Source organism: Zea mays, chromosome 5 (genome assembly GCF_902167145.1).
Source record: "Zea mays cultivar B73 chromosome 5, Zm-B73-REFERENCE-NAM-5.0, whole genome shotgun sequence".
NCBI classification, from domain to species: Eukaryota; Viridiplantae; Streptophyta; class Magnoliopsida; order Poales; family Poaceae; genus Zea; species Zea mays.
The window spans coordinates 211,719,007-211,732,313 of record NC_050100.1 but is presented as its reverse complement, the minus strand read 5'-3'; the positions used below and the strand labels follow the sequence as shown (position 1 = coordinate 211,732,313).

Below are 13,307 nucleotides of genomic sequence, written 5' to 3'. Positions count from 1 at the left end.
GAGAAAAGGATGCGCGCACAACGTGGCGTCCAGGGCTGTGGCGCTAGTGTATTAATATTTGGTAGCGATGCTGCGTATGGTGCGGGTGCGGCTAGGCTTTATTATGGGTACATGCAACTTGTGCTTAGGCATATGCTTTGATGCATATGCTTAAAGAAAATGATGTCGCGTCAATAAGCATTATGGGTATACAATTCAGGCCCTATAACGCAAATAAGCGCTTGAACAGGCTCCATATTAGCACACTCTTAACATCGTTACAAACTCTCAAGTATTTTATCCGCCGTTTATGTATTTATTATTTCAGAACCAGGTCTCAGTGATACGATCGAGAGAGATAGAGAGAAAACAATGTGTCGCTATGCACAGACACCTACACTGATTATGATTCATACTGACTGGTACAGTATGTTTGCTGAGGTGCGTGTCGTCCTACGGTGTTTCGCCCTTATAAACTCCATCCAAATGATGTTTGAGCAAAAGAAAACCCCGTCTTCTTCGGTTCTTCGAAGAAACCAACCCCACATATTCGCCGCCTTGTTTCTTAAGCATATTTTAGCCCATGCGGGTAATCAAAGTTTGGGCCAACCAAGTCAGCTGAGCTTGTTGAGCCCATTTCGCCGCTGTTTGGGCTTTTACCCAAGACAAAAAAAAATGGCTCTCTGGGCCAAGTAGCTAGTAGACCTGAACCATTAGGTTCCATTAAAGCAGAAATAAGCCAACCATTTAACTCGCACAGAGCCTTGGCCCGTCCGCATCAATTGCTCGATAGTCCATGGTGGTAATATCATTCTATACCCATATTTATCAATAAAAAATATATGCGTCGTGTTACTCATATTCGCGAGTATCTGTTTGCGGTATAAAATCTTACATGTATTTATACCCACGCGGGGTAACGCATTCGAGTATATTTTACCCGCCCATACTTATACCTATATACCCAACGGATATAGATTTTTATCCATTAACATACTCACGGATATAGAAATAATTTTATACCATCATATCAGGTAAAACTCGTCGTGTTTTCGGGTATCTATTGCCGTCATGTTTTCGAGTACCCCTCGGACTTAATGTTCTTGCGGTCAACATTTGTCCCAAGCGCGGCAGCATCATTTAAATATAATTGTATAGATAAGCGCCCCATGACCACGATGTTCAAACAATCTAGTGGTTATCACTCGCGACAAAATATACTTAGCTTTAACTATCCTACGGTTCTTCATCACATAAACTGATATACACATGATTCATGTAGGGGGCAAATTTTTTTGCGAACAATATTTAAAATACTAAAATACATGAAAAGAGAGTCCACGATTTCAGTGCACCTCACGACGTCACGCGTGCACCTGTACAGCGCGCGCACGCCGACACCGAACGAATATCGGGGCCCTTGTACACTTCTACGCTTGGATGCCTGAGAATCTCCAGGTTCAGACCCGTTCAGTTCACAGACACCGTTCAGCCGTTGCGGCGTTGCCGTTGCAGCAGCCAGCAGCGCTCGCCAGTGGACGACCAGCGCGCCGCGCGCAGGTCGCAGGTCAGTGCGACCCGTGGCCCGTGGGGTCGATCGGCCCTTGTCTCTGTTTCATCACTGCCGTAGTGCCGTGCTCGTGCTCGTGCTCGCGAGGTACCTCGCTCTCTCCTGACTTCCCGCGTCGGCGTCGCCGGCCTCCTCGTATAAGAACCGACATCCGACACGCCGCCTTCGCACTCGTCAACCTCTCCGCTTTGCCTCCCTCCCTCGCGTCCGCGTTCCCTCCCGCCTCCAGATCTCGATGCGGCAGCGGCTCCCCTGACAGCGGAGGCGACGCCGGCACCATGTCCTCCTGCGACGACGACCACGCCTCGCTCCTCAGATCCCACGCTGGGGCCTCGTCGCCGTCCTGCCCCTCGCCGCGCGGTTCGGCGGGACATCAGCACCACGCCGACGTCGAGGCGGACGAGGCCACCGTCACCGCCTCCCCGAGGCTCGCCAGCGGCGGCGGGGGTGTGCGCGGTCTCCTGCGCAACCTCGAGCGCCGCATGTCCGCACGCGGATCTGGGCCTGGGCGTCGCCAGCACCAGCATTATCAGCAGCTCGATCGCTCCGTGGCGATCGAGTCGCCGCCGTCTCAGCGGCAGCGGGAGAGAGCGGCGGCGGGGGATGACGACGAGCTCGGGGACGGGGCGCCGCCCGAGTGGGCGCTGCTGCTCATCGGCTGCCTCCTCGGGCTCGCCACCGGCATCTGCGTCGCCGCGTTTAACCGCGGGGTGAGCCAACTGGTTTCTAATTAGGAAGTTGGACATTCATGTAGACTGTAGGAGTAATAGTGGTGTAGCACTATTTAAATTGGTTTGGTTTGTGAGCTTTGTGTTCTAGTATTTGGGTGTACTTGGTTTTAGTAACGTTATTGCCTACTTTTGGAATGTGTAACTACCACGGAAAAGCTAGTGCCATGCTGCAAATTTGGTTCCATTTATGTTTGCTTAATTGATCTATATATACTCAGCTGACGTTTCGTGTAACTCACCGATCATATTAGGGTACCCACAATATTATTAAGCAACAAATTTTATTTTAAAACTAACCACGTTACACTAATAGCCGAGATTTGGTGATTGCATATTTGAACAACTGATTCCATTTACAGCTGTCTTGATGACTTTGCTAGGTTCATGTCATCCATGAATGGGCATGGGCAGGGACTCCCAACGAAGGTGCAGCATGGCTCCGCCTGCAGAAGATAGCTGATACTTGGCACAGGATACTGCTGATCCCGGTGACTGGGGGTGTGGTTGTAGGAATGATGCATGGGTTGCTCGATATATTTGAGCAGCTAAAACTTGTGAAATCAGGGCAGAGGCAAGGAATCAACTTTGTTGGAGCCATCTTCCCAACCATAAAGGCTGTCCAAGCTGCTGTTACCCTAGGGACTGGCTGTTCCCTGGGACCTGAAGGTCCTAGTGTGGATATTGGCAAATCGTGTGCAAATGCATGCTCAGAAATGATGGAGAGTAACCGGGAAAGGCGTATTGCACTTGTTGCTGCTGGCGCTGCTGCTGGCATTGCTTCAGGTATAATTTTCATTCAATAACACGTCACATGAAATTTCATCTTAATTAGATCTGAGAAAAGGCTAGATTCTTTTGGCATGCCAACTTTTGGTTTTTAAAATATGGCCTGTGATTATTCAACAGATAACAGAATAGGAATAAGCATATATTTGTAAACATTGTAAAAAGAAACCTTAAAATGCAGTAGCTAATATGGATCGGTTGCAATGCTTCCCTTTTTATTATATGTATAATCCTTAGTTTTGGTACAATTCTACCTTTTCCATGATATAAGTTTGCTAATATACTGCTTCTGGTGTGTGTCTCTTTTCAGGCTTCAATGCAGCAGTTGCTGGGTGCTTCTTTGCCATTGAAACTGTATTAAGGCCTCTTAAAGCAGAAAATTCACCTCCATTTACGACTGCAATGATAATATTGGCATCTGTTATATCATCTACTGTTTCAAATGTTTTACTTGGAGCCAGACCAGCTTTTATAGTGCCAGCATATGAGCTCAAATCTGCTGCCGGTAGTTGTTCTGATCTTTTCTTACAGTAACGTTAGTAGCTATCCTTCCTTTTATGGAGCTTCGGGGCACCTCTTGTAAAATGGTTTTCTAAGTTCATTAAGCCCAGATACGTGATTCCATTTGTTTAGGTTATGAGCATAATGTGAAAGGGCCTCTAGCGTAATGGTTAAGGTTTTCGAGTAGCACCTCCAGGTGCCAGGTTCGATCCCCCTCGGGGACAAATTTCGGGCTTGATTAAAAAAATCTCCTCGCTGTGTCCCGCCCGCTCTCGGGTTACGTCCCGTGCGCCACCCTTCGGTTGGGCCGTTGCAGAGTGGATAGTGACGGCCCGCTAGTAATGGGGGTCAGGGTTCGAGGATTTTTTCGGCCAGGACCATATTTCAGTCTCTTCTTAATATAATACCGGGAGGGCGGTCTTTCCCTCCCCGGCCGAGTTTTTTTTAGGTTATGAGCATAATTGCCATAAATGTTTTCTTTCTTGTAAGTTAGGATTGACCTTTTTGGTACAAATTTTAAGTTCCCTTTGGAAAACTCATTTCAATGACGTTGACTTAGATTTTTGAATCCCACATAATATTGTTCTCCTATTTTGTAAACTCAAGCCGTCAAGCGTATGTGAAATGTGTGTTTTTAAGGTTGTCCTAATCTCTTCAACTTGTTTGCAGAGCTACCATTGTACCTTATCTTAGGAATGCTATGTGGAGCGGTCAGTGTGGTATTTGATAGATTGGTTGGATGGTTTTCAAGATTCTTTGGGCACATAAAGGAAAAGTTTGATTTTCCTATAATAGTGTACCCTGCTTTAGGTGGGCTGGGAGCTGGTATCATAGCTCTGAAATATCCAGGGATCTTATACTGGGGTTTCACAAATGTTGAAGAAATATTGCATACCGGTAAAAGTGCTTCTGCTCCTGGTATCTGGTTGTTAACTCAACTGGCGGCTGCAAAGGTAGTTGCAACTGCTCTCTGCAAGGGCTCTGGGCTTGTGGGAGGACTATATGCTCCAAGCCTGATGATTGGGGCTGCTGTTGGAGCTGTTTTTGGGGGTTCAGCTGCTTATTTAATAAATTCAGCTTTACCTGGTAATGCTGCTGTTGCACAGCCACAAGCTTATGCTCTGGTAAGTTGCTTGCAACTCACTTTCCCTAATGCGATAAGTAATAATGTGCACTAGCTCTGACTTTCTGTAGGTTGGAATGGCTGCTACACTAGCTTCAGTCTGTTCAGTCCCATTGACTTCAGTACTGCTTCTCTTTGAACTGACAAAGGATTACAGGATTTTGCTTCCGCTCATGGTAAGTGTTAAATGTCAATGCAGTTTTACTATATTTTTTGTTTCAGAACACATAAACATAAAGTTATTTCCGTTACCATTTTATATGCAATGGACATATAGGTAATTTGCTTCACCTCCTAGTGCATGTTCAAACTAATACATTTTATTTCCTGGCTCTTAACAGGGAGCAGTTGGGTTGGCAATATGGGTTCCTTCAGTAGTAAACCAGCCAAACGACAGTGAGCCTTCTGGGTTTAGAACATCCAGACGAGGTTATTCTTCAATGTCACCAGAAGAAAGAAATGGCAGCTTAAGGCAAGGTGATGTTGTGGATGATCTTGAGCTCAGTATTATACAAACTGACATGAGTAACTATGGAACTTATAATGCAGAAATGCTTCTGGATGATTTGAAGGTTTGTCGGCCTCTATTCTCGCAGATCTTACTCATATCTGGCTCTTGTTATCACGTATAGTATATTTGATTGACATACTTTGTAACGCTTGAATTGCAAGGCTGTATTTGTGCTTCTGTTTATGTTGTTTCATTTATTTGTACCTTTTTAATCAGGTCTTCCAGGCCATGTCAAAGATATATCTCAAAGTGTTACCATCTGCTACAGTAACAGAAGTTCTTAATCTGTTGCATGATAGACAGCAAAATTGTGCCCTGGTTGTGGACCCTGAAGATTTTCTTGAAGGAATAATTACATTAGGGGATATACGGCGCATGGGATATGGGTTACATGTGGAAAGTTTCATCAATGGAGATCACCCCAAGGCTGACGTACGTTTATATGGTGCAAGAAATTTCTTTCTTCCCATTAAATACATCTGTGCCTTTTGAAAATATGGCATGAGCGCTGCCTTATATTAAGAAAGAAAGGAAAATTTATACATCATAAAAGCCTTAGTGCACAAATTTAGGACAAGGTTGACAATCTAATGAGCTTATGGTACTTTAGCACTGAATAAAGCTCAAAGTAACATTTTTTTTCTTTAGGAGAGACACATCATTGCATCAAGGAGATAATAAATTACAACACGTCCACCATGCTTACACACACACACTCTTACTTATACCAGAAATAAAACATCAATCCACGACCAAACCCAACAAAACCACCAGTTTGTAATCTATTGGCTATCTCTAGTGCCTACAAGCTCCCAGATGTGTGCCTTGTCTTAGGACGAGCTAGATGCTAGGATTGGCCCCATTGGAAACACAATCATTGCTAAATATGACTATGCTAACAAATAACAAATTTGTCACTTTTGCACTATTTAAGCTAACCGCGTCTTTTAAGGAATCAGTTAGCTATAGACTCAAACTGTGATGTCTACTATATGTGCATTCATCCTAGCTTCTGGAGCCATAGAAACAATTTTCACACTTGTAAGAAAATGCATTGATATTTGTTACAGGATAACTCTTCTTCCATTTCATCGTGTCTTACTCGAGGATTCCAGTATCGTGGGAGCGAACGTGGATTGTTAACATGCTTTCCAGATACTGATTTGACCACTGCAAAGAGTCTTATGGAGGCCAGAGGGATAAAGCAACTGCCTGTAGTTAAGCGTGGTGTTGCCCATAGAACTGCAGGAAAGCGCAGGCCGATTGCCCTTCTACATTATGATTCTATTGGTTGCTGCGTGCGGTTAGTCATAAGCTCATATATGCTTGCTTTGTGTCAATCCTTTTTATTTTCTTTGACCTGTGTAGGTTTCTTAGTACTACACTCATCTATGCTAATACAAGTATTTTCATTTGCTCGTCAAGGGAGGAAATAGAGAACTGGAAGACCATATATCAGAGACTGGCTTGTTAATAATATGAAACTACTTGGACGATATGATTATTCGTTTGATTGCCGAGGGAGAATATTGTGAACTGAAGGTCATGTATCAGCGAAAAGCAGGCTTTCCTCTTGTAGCAATTGTGCACTGAAAAACTACAGTGCCCTTATGACACCACAACAGTAAGCAAGACTACAGGACATCTATGCGAAATGCAGCTAGCCAGCTACACTGATGTAGAGATCATTCAGGCAGTTTAACCTCTATACTGTATCATTTTGATTTCACGGTGATCTGCAGGGGCAAGCCTGATAAATTCTGCAAAGACCTCCCATTACTGCAAGTTTCATGTGGCATCCCTGCTCGTACCACTTATTTGTTCTTGTTACGACCTGGACTTGTACTTTACGCGGGATAGGAACGAAGTACAGACCTAGTGTAAGAAGGCGGTACTTTTTACCCTCGTACTGCTTGTAAATTGTAATGTGTAGCATATATTAGAGCATGATAACTTCTGCTGCATATATTCGTCAGTGTGATCACTCAAGGAATTTGTGCAGCAGAATTTTGTCATGTCGATGTTGTAAGTTGAAGGATCACATTGCTTGTAAAATTTGGCAGCATGTTGTCTTATCCTCGGATGAGTATGTTGTTGTAGAAACTTGCATTTGGCCTTTGCTCTGCACACTCTTGTATGTTGTGACGTATTCAATCCGTTCTGATTTATTGATCGTTTTAACTTTTTCAGATATATATTTTTTATTAAATATCTAAACATATAGTATATCTAGATGTATAGCCTATACTATGTATATGTATCTAAAAAATCTAAAACAATCAATAATTCGAGATAAAAAGTTGTGCATACACTGACATAATTGCCCAACAGTTTAGATGTGTTTCTGAGAGCTCTCCGCCTCTCCCCCAATTCCTATGCTCCCGTTGTGAATAGGGAAAGGAACAGAAGGGTGGAGCCACTTTATCACTGATCTAATCTTTAAATCATATTGATTCTCGACTATAGATTCGAATACCTTCAATTTATTTAATGCTTTTGGCCGTTTCTTAAATAGAAACGGATAAATATACTCATATCATAAAAAGTCATCAATAGATGTACAACGTGTTTGGTTGTAGGGTTGAGTACGCCCAGCATACACTCGTCAGGAATATACTTGTCAAGCGAAATTGGAGGAACCGACCCGACCTACAAATTTGCTATGTTTCTAAACGTGTTTGTTACGGACGAGTTGGCTCCACGATGTTAACCAAACGGTTTCAGCAGCTTCGGTGTTTGGATCGGATAATTTCAGACCGGGTCATCTTGCAAACCAAACACACTAGTAATGAACGAATCAAAATGATCTACTGTCTTCATAAGGAAAGGACCACAAATATCCGTATAAATTGTTTCTATTCGATGTAGCCGCCCTGCTTGATGCAATGCATATATGTAGTTTTTGACGATGAGTAACGAGTGACAAAATACCGAGGTGGCTAAGAGATGACAAAGCACAACGCGAGGAAGTAGAGGAAGCTAGCAGTTATGTCACTAACACTCCCCAAAAACATGATTTTCATCCTTCACCGGAGCAAATGAATACTTGGACAACATTTGTTTCGAGGGTCTTTATAAGGAAGTAGAGGAAGCACAACACGAGGAAGATGGTGGAGCACCCAAAGTGGAGGAGGTGGTGGTGCACCGCAGCAAGAAGCATCTTCCATCTCCACCACCACCATCAATGCAAATCAAGAAGGTATGGCCAATGATTTACCCCTCAATAGATTAGGATCTCACACATCATAGAGAGTAGAAGAGGATTTGGAGAAGGTTGAGGCTAACATAGTTCCAAGGACAAGTTTCCAAGTGTAGTGTGCTACAATAGTGGATACACTAGACATTATAGTTTAAGTTGTAACAAGCCTAGAGTATTCTTCATCTTCCATCGTACTTACCATGTGGTCGACAAGTTTATAAGGTGCTAACCTCAAGTTCCAGCTCAGTACTATGGTAGTACTAATAAGGGACTAGGTTTCTATCACATTGAAGGATCGAATCCAATGACTAGACGAGGGGGTGAATGGGAGACAATAAAATTTTTCTTTATATAATCTTGGCTTGCTTTCCAAGAACTTCGTCCAAACCTCAAAAACATCCCAACTAGCAAAGAATATCCCTAATCAAGAACACCTCAACCAATTGTGGTTAGATACCTTGATGGAGTTTCTAATGCGGATATGAACATGGCTAAGCAAACAGAACACAATTTTGACACACAAAAGTATGGAAGAGGCAAAAGCAAGAATTTCTCTGAAGAGTGCAGGAGTGATGTTCTCCTGGCCGTTAGTGCCACGAACTGGCAATACCGCTCCTACTACATGACAGTACCGCTCCTACTGCATTACGATGCCGCTTGAGCTAACCTTTGCAAGGATGATTCCCGGGTGTTCCCAAAGTATGAACTTAGAAAGATCAAATTTGAAGAATCATATCAAAAAATTAAATCCAAATTGTGGTTTTCTCAATATGGCTCAAAAGGATGGAAAAATGTGTTCGTGATGAATCAACCCACGTAATCTGGTGGTGATGATTCTAGGAAGGTTTTCCACAACCCTATCAAGCCCAAACACTGTCACAACTCAAATTCAAGAAATCGATATGAATTTCAAATCAAAAGAGTTCAAGAGATGAAGTCCAAATGAAAGATTCCAAGCAACATGGTTTGCAAATGAGAGGATATCAAAGGAACCACCATGGTTAGGACCACACTTCCCGAATTCAAGATGGCTTCTTTTCTCTCGGCTCCAAGGCTAGAGGGACCATTTCTTTTATTATTGAAAAAAATAGACTAAAACATCTTCTTAGATCTACATATAAATTAGAAACATGAATATGTTTAGATAGTCATGACATATGGTTATAAATATGCACTATATTATCATTAATAACTAATATTAAAACAAAATTTACATTTACGCGCAAATGAAACAATATAACACATGTCGGTCATCTTTTCGTGGCACTCTAGTCCGCGATGGCTGCGCGTGATATCAATCTCCATTTCGTGACGTCCAATCTCACATAGAACACCAAGGAGCCACCACTACAAAAAGAACAGGGCAGAGTAGGCCCACACGCCCTCCTAACACTGCACTAACTCGATTAGCAATGCCGAATCAATTGGAACGCGTCACGCTTACGTCTCTGGTTAGCCCCTTAATTCCACCAACGAAAGAACTTCCACCGCTACTGCTGTGTGCTGTGTATGGTATACGCTCTCCTGCAAGTTTATCTTTACTATCATCATGTACAGTAACTTTGTATGTATCTCTGCACTCTCGTCTACGTACGTGCATATACTACTACTAGTAGTGATCCCAAGTCGCCGACTGTTAATCCATGAGTTAGCAGGAGCTGGGTTTGAAGCCAACGGAGGTGCCGTCGATGCGCACCTCGAACGAGCGCTGCTGCACGTTGCCGAGGATGGCCATGCCACCGTCACTGCCGCTGGGTGCGAACGCGAGGCACCCGAACGACAGGATCCCGTCGGCGCCCAGCGTCACGGTCGCGCCGCTGCCGAAGGTGAGCGCCACGTTCGGGAGCGTCACGGTGCCGTACCCGGCGAAGTTGTAGCAGGTGTCCAGGATCCCGTTCGACGGCGCTGTCGGGTACCCGTACGAGGCCATGCCGCTGCGGAACGCGGACCGCAGCGCCGCGTACGCGGTCGGAGGCAGGCGGGTGACGACCGTGCCGGTGTCCACCACCGTCCCGCCCGCGAACGCCGACGCGGGCACGCTGAGCTGCTGCCCGCCGACGCTGATCCCCGTCAGCATGACGACGTAGTAGGTCGGCGCGTTCGGCGACGGCAGCAGCTGCGTCGTGGAGAAGCCCGGCGCGGCGCCCGACGGCCCGCCCACGCCCAGCGTGAGGTACCCCGCGGTGGACGGCTTCGTCGGGAGGCAGTAGGAGAAGACCCCGCCGTAGGTGCCCGCCGTCTGCTCCACGAGCGACGGCTGCTCGCGGCCGAGGCCCAGGAGCCCGTCGACGCCGTTGAACAGCCCGCTCTGCGCGTGCCCGCAGCCGAAGAAGAAGCCCTGCACCGCGCTGCTCGCCGACAGGGTCAGCGTGTCGGAGCTGTACACGCCCGTGGTGTTGGACCCGTCGCCGTAGCTGACCACGTACCCGCACTGCGCCGCCGAGCAGGCGGACGCGGCGTAGATGCCCAGCCCCGCGCACACGGGGCCCCCGCACGGCACGGCGGCGTAGGACGACGACTGGGCGGGGTCGAAGAGCGGGTCCTTCTGGCTGTAGCACGACGGCGCCGCGGAGCACGGCTTGCACTGCACCCACGACAGGTCGCTGCCGGTGTCCACCTCCATGGTCTGCGCCACGCCCGGCGTGCCGAGGCTCGCCGTCACCACGTAGTTGAGCGTGCCGATGTCGTACCCCCAGCTCGCCGGCACCGTCGCCGCCGCCGCCGCCGCCTTGGAGTCCCACAGCTGAGGCGCGCGCCCCGACACCCTCCTCAGTATGTACTCCGCTCGGCGCTGGTCCGCGCGCAGCGTGTCAGCCACCGACGGGGCCGCTAGCGAGGACGCCCGCGAGGGGGCGCACGGCCCGTGCCTGTGCGTCAGCCGCAGCACGGCGGACGTGCCGTTCCGCCGCTGCGGCGGAACTGAAACAAACACCGGAATTCCAGTTCCAGCCAGCGAATCAATCAGCTACATCGGAATCGAAGCTCCCAACAAACACAAACAACTCTATGGGAAAGAGGAACTGAAGCAGCCGATCAAGCTGCTGCTACTACCCGCGTACCTGGGTCGGGGGAGCTGCACGTTGAGGACGGCACGAAGCTGGCGGCGGAGACGGCGACGTAGCCGGGCGCCACCGCGGCGGCATGGGAGCAGGGCAAGAAACCGAGCGCTCCGGCGCAGAGGAGTGACGAGAGGAGTACGACGCGGCGCACGGCCGGGGAGCTCATGGCGCCTTGGTTCGGCTCGGAACAGAAAGGGGGGGGGGGGGGGGGGGGGGGGGACAAAAGACGGTGCCTAAATAAGGAGGACGAATCGGGGCGCCGTCCTCGGCGGTGCGACGCGCGAGACATGGGCGAGTGCACCAGCACCGGCGGGCGAGCCCATCATCTCTGTTGAAATCTGCGTGGAAATTCTTGGTCCGTTTGGCGCGGTTTGCTGCCCCGTTTTGTCTACTACCGATTCTACGCACGATAACACGATGCGACGCGAACCAGCAAATGGTCTTGTTTCGGTAGGCCGTCCAGCCAGCAGCGGACACCTTTGCATAATCGATCCCAAGCCAAGAAGCGCAGACATGCAATGCAACTGGCCGAGGGGCGAGGCCAGCCGAATTGACCTGTGAGCAGTCAATTTGGATGGACTCGATCAGGTCAGTTTGATTCTAACTTCCATCGTCAGCTGTATGCCCTTGGGCCTTGGCGTGGCGCTTGCAAGTTTCAGCAAACTCGTCTTCTGGTTACGAGCTCATCACTCAACAACCAACCGAAACCGAGCAGATTCCCTTCAGCAAACTCGCCGAAAAGGAGAGCTGCACCCGACCCGATTCGTCACGGCACCTGGGGACCTCCGTTCCCACCCCCGACGGAGACCTTTATCTACCGCTATAGATGGCCTCTTTCCAGTGCGCGGTTTTGGGATCCTGCCGGAGCCGAGCCATGCGGGTGTGGCGTGTCGCGAGGCTCACGTACGCGTTTGTCGCGGCTTGTTTTGCTGGTGCCTGGCTGCTGGCTGCCGGCTGGCTGCCTTGCTGCTGCCACCCAACCGCGTCTGCATGTGGTGGAGCAAGGGCCAAACATATCTGACGGCCTTGAGCGTGGTTGCAGGCCCAAAAATATCTGACGTGTTAAACCGTGGTTTGTCAGATCGGTCTTGGTCTCTCCTCCTGGTCAAGGTGGTGAAGTGGCGGGCAGCCTTTGGTTGATTTCTTGTTCGTAGTGGAACGAGCACTAGCTAGGCTAGGCATTCTGATTCTGGTACGCACCAACGTTGGCCGTTTTGTTTGGTGCAGACAAATGTGATCTATATCATCTATAGAGACATGAAGAGTCCATTTGACCATTCGTAGGCGTACTCGTGCCTGTCGGTTTCAGAGTCAACCAGGTAGTGTTTAGTTGAGGAGCCAAGTAGAACGGAGTCGTTCCATCCCTGATTCTAGGAACGGAGCCGCTTTATTCTGTGTTTGGTAATCTGAAACGGAGTGGCTCTGTTTTTTGTTTGGTTGCAGAGTGAACGGAACGGAGCGTGACTGTAAGAGCGGGATTGGAACGGAGCGGCTCCGTCCGGTTGATTTTTTGGAGCGGAATGGTTCCGGATCTGAGGAGAATATTCTCTAATTGGAGTCATTCCGTTCTATTTACTTTGTAACCAAACAACAATAAAACTAGGACAGAACGGTTCCGTTCTACTTGGCTCTTCAACCAAACACTACCTAAATTAAGCCTGTGATTGGTTTAGATGGTCTAACTCAAACAGTGTTTACGGTTTGGAGCCAGGGTGAGTCGAGACGGTATGCAACGGATCAAGCTTGTTTGATTGGTTTCGTTTTTCGGTTGTGCTAGGTCCATAATAGATTTTGATTGGTTGGTTAGATTTAGAAACCTGACAGAGCTTGAAAGGGAACAACTAGCCC

The 13,307-nt window shown here is 47.6% G+C and overlaps 2 protein-coding genes across 5 annotated transcripts; one reads left to right on the top strand and one right to left on the bottom strand.

Annotated features, from left to right (window-relative positions):
• The first annotated feature begins 1,274 nt into the window (after positions 1–1,274).
• LOC100275204 (uncharacterized) lies at positions 1,275–7,375 on the top strand. Of its 4 annotated transcripts, none has more exons than XR_004858158.1 (9): positions 1,275–2,259; positions 2,661–3,063; positions 3,377–3,571; positions 4,237–4,691; positions 4,762–4,866; positions 5,032–5,262; positions 5,418–5,646; positions 6,317–6,504; positions 6,627–7,375. XR_004858158.1 is itself a non-coding variant. In XM_023302441.2 (9 exons), the coding sequence occupies exons 1-9, from the start codon at positions 1,420–1,422 to the stop codon at positions 6,673–6,675; spliced, it is 2,682 nt and encodes an 893-aa protein (XP_023158209.1). In that variant the 5' UTR covers positions 1,275–1,419; the 3' UTR covers positions 6,676–7,375. The 4 variants fall into 4 exon arrangements, 2 of the variants coding, with proteins under 2 accessions (XP_023158209.1, NP_001337077.1); XR_002750661.2 differs by having other exon boundaries at positions 6,272–6,504; positions 6,627–7,304; XM_023302441.2 differs by having other exon boundaries at positions 5,418–5,633.
• Positions 7,376–9,558: 2,183 nt separating this feature from the next.
• LOC103627659 (aspartyl protease family protein At5g10770) lies at positions 9,559–12,068 on the bottom strand. Its single transcript, XM_008647951.4, has 2 exons — positions 11,460–12,068; positions 9,559–11,319 (listed from the first exon to the last, which is right to left on the bottom strand). The coding sequence occupies exons 1-2, from the start codon at positions 11,746–11,748 to the stop codon at positions 10,049–10,051; spliced, it is 1,560 nt and encodes a 519-aa protein (XP_008646173.2). The 5' UTR covers positions 11,749–12,068; the 3' UTR covers positions 9,559–10,048.
• Between the last annotated feature and the right edge of the window lie 1,239 nt (positions 12,069–13,307).

Bases quoted from the DNA above. Each gene is read 5' to 3' on its own strand.
- LOC100275204 (XM_023302441.2), top strand. From the start codon at position 1,420: ATGCCTGAGAATCTCCAGGTTCAGACCCGTTCAGTTCACAGACACCGT. The intron at 4,867-5,031 runs GTAAGTGTTAAA...GGCTCTTAACAG, and splicing joins GGATTTTGCTTCCGCTCATG to GGAGCAGTTGGGTTGGCAAT. The intron at 5,634-6,316 runs GTACGTTTATAT...CGAGGATTCCAG, and splicing joins GAGATCACCCCAAGGCTGAC to TATCGTGGGAGCGAACGTGG.
- LOC103627659 (XM_008647951.4), bottom strand. From the start codon at position 11,748: ATGTCTCGCGCGTCGCACCGCCGAGGACGGCGCCCCGATTCGTCCTCC. The intron at 11,320-11,459 runs GTACGCGGGTAG...TGTTTGTTTCAG, and splicing joins GTGCAGCTCCCCCGACCCAG to TTCCGCCGCAGCGGCGGAAC.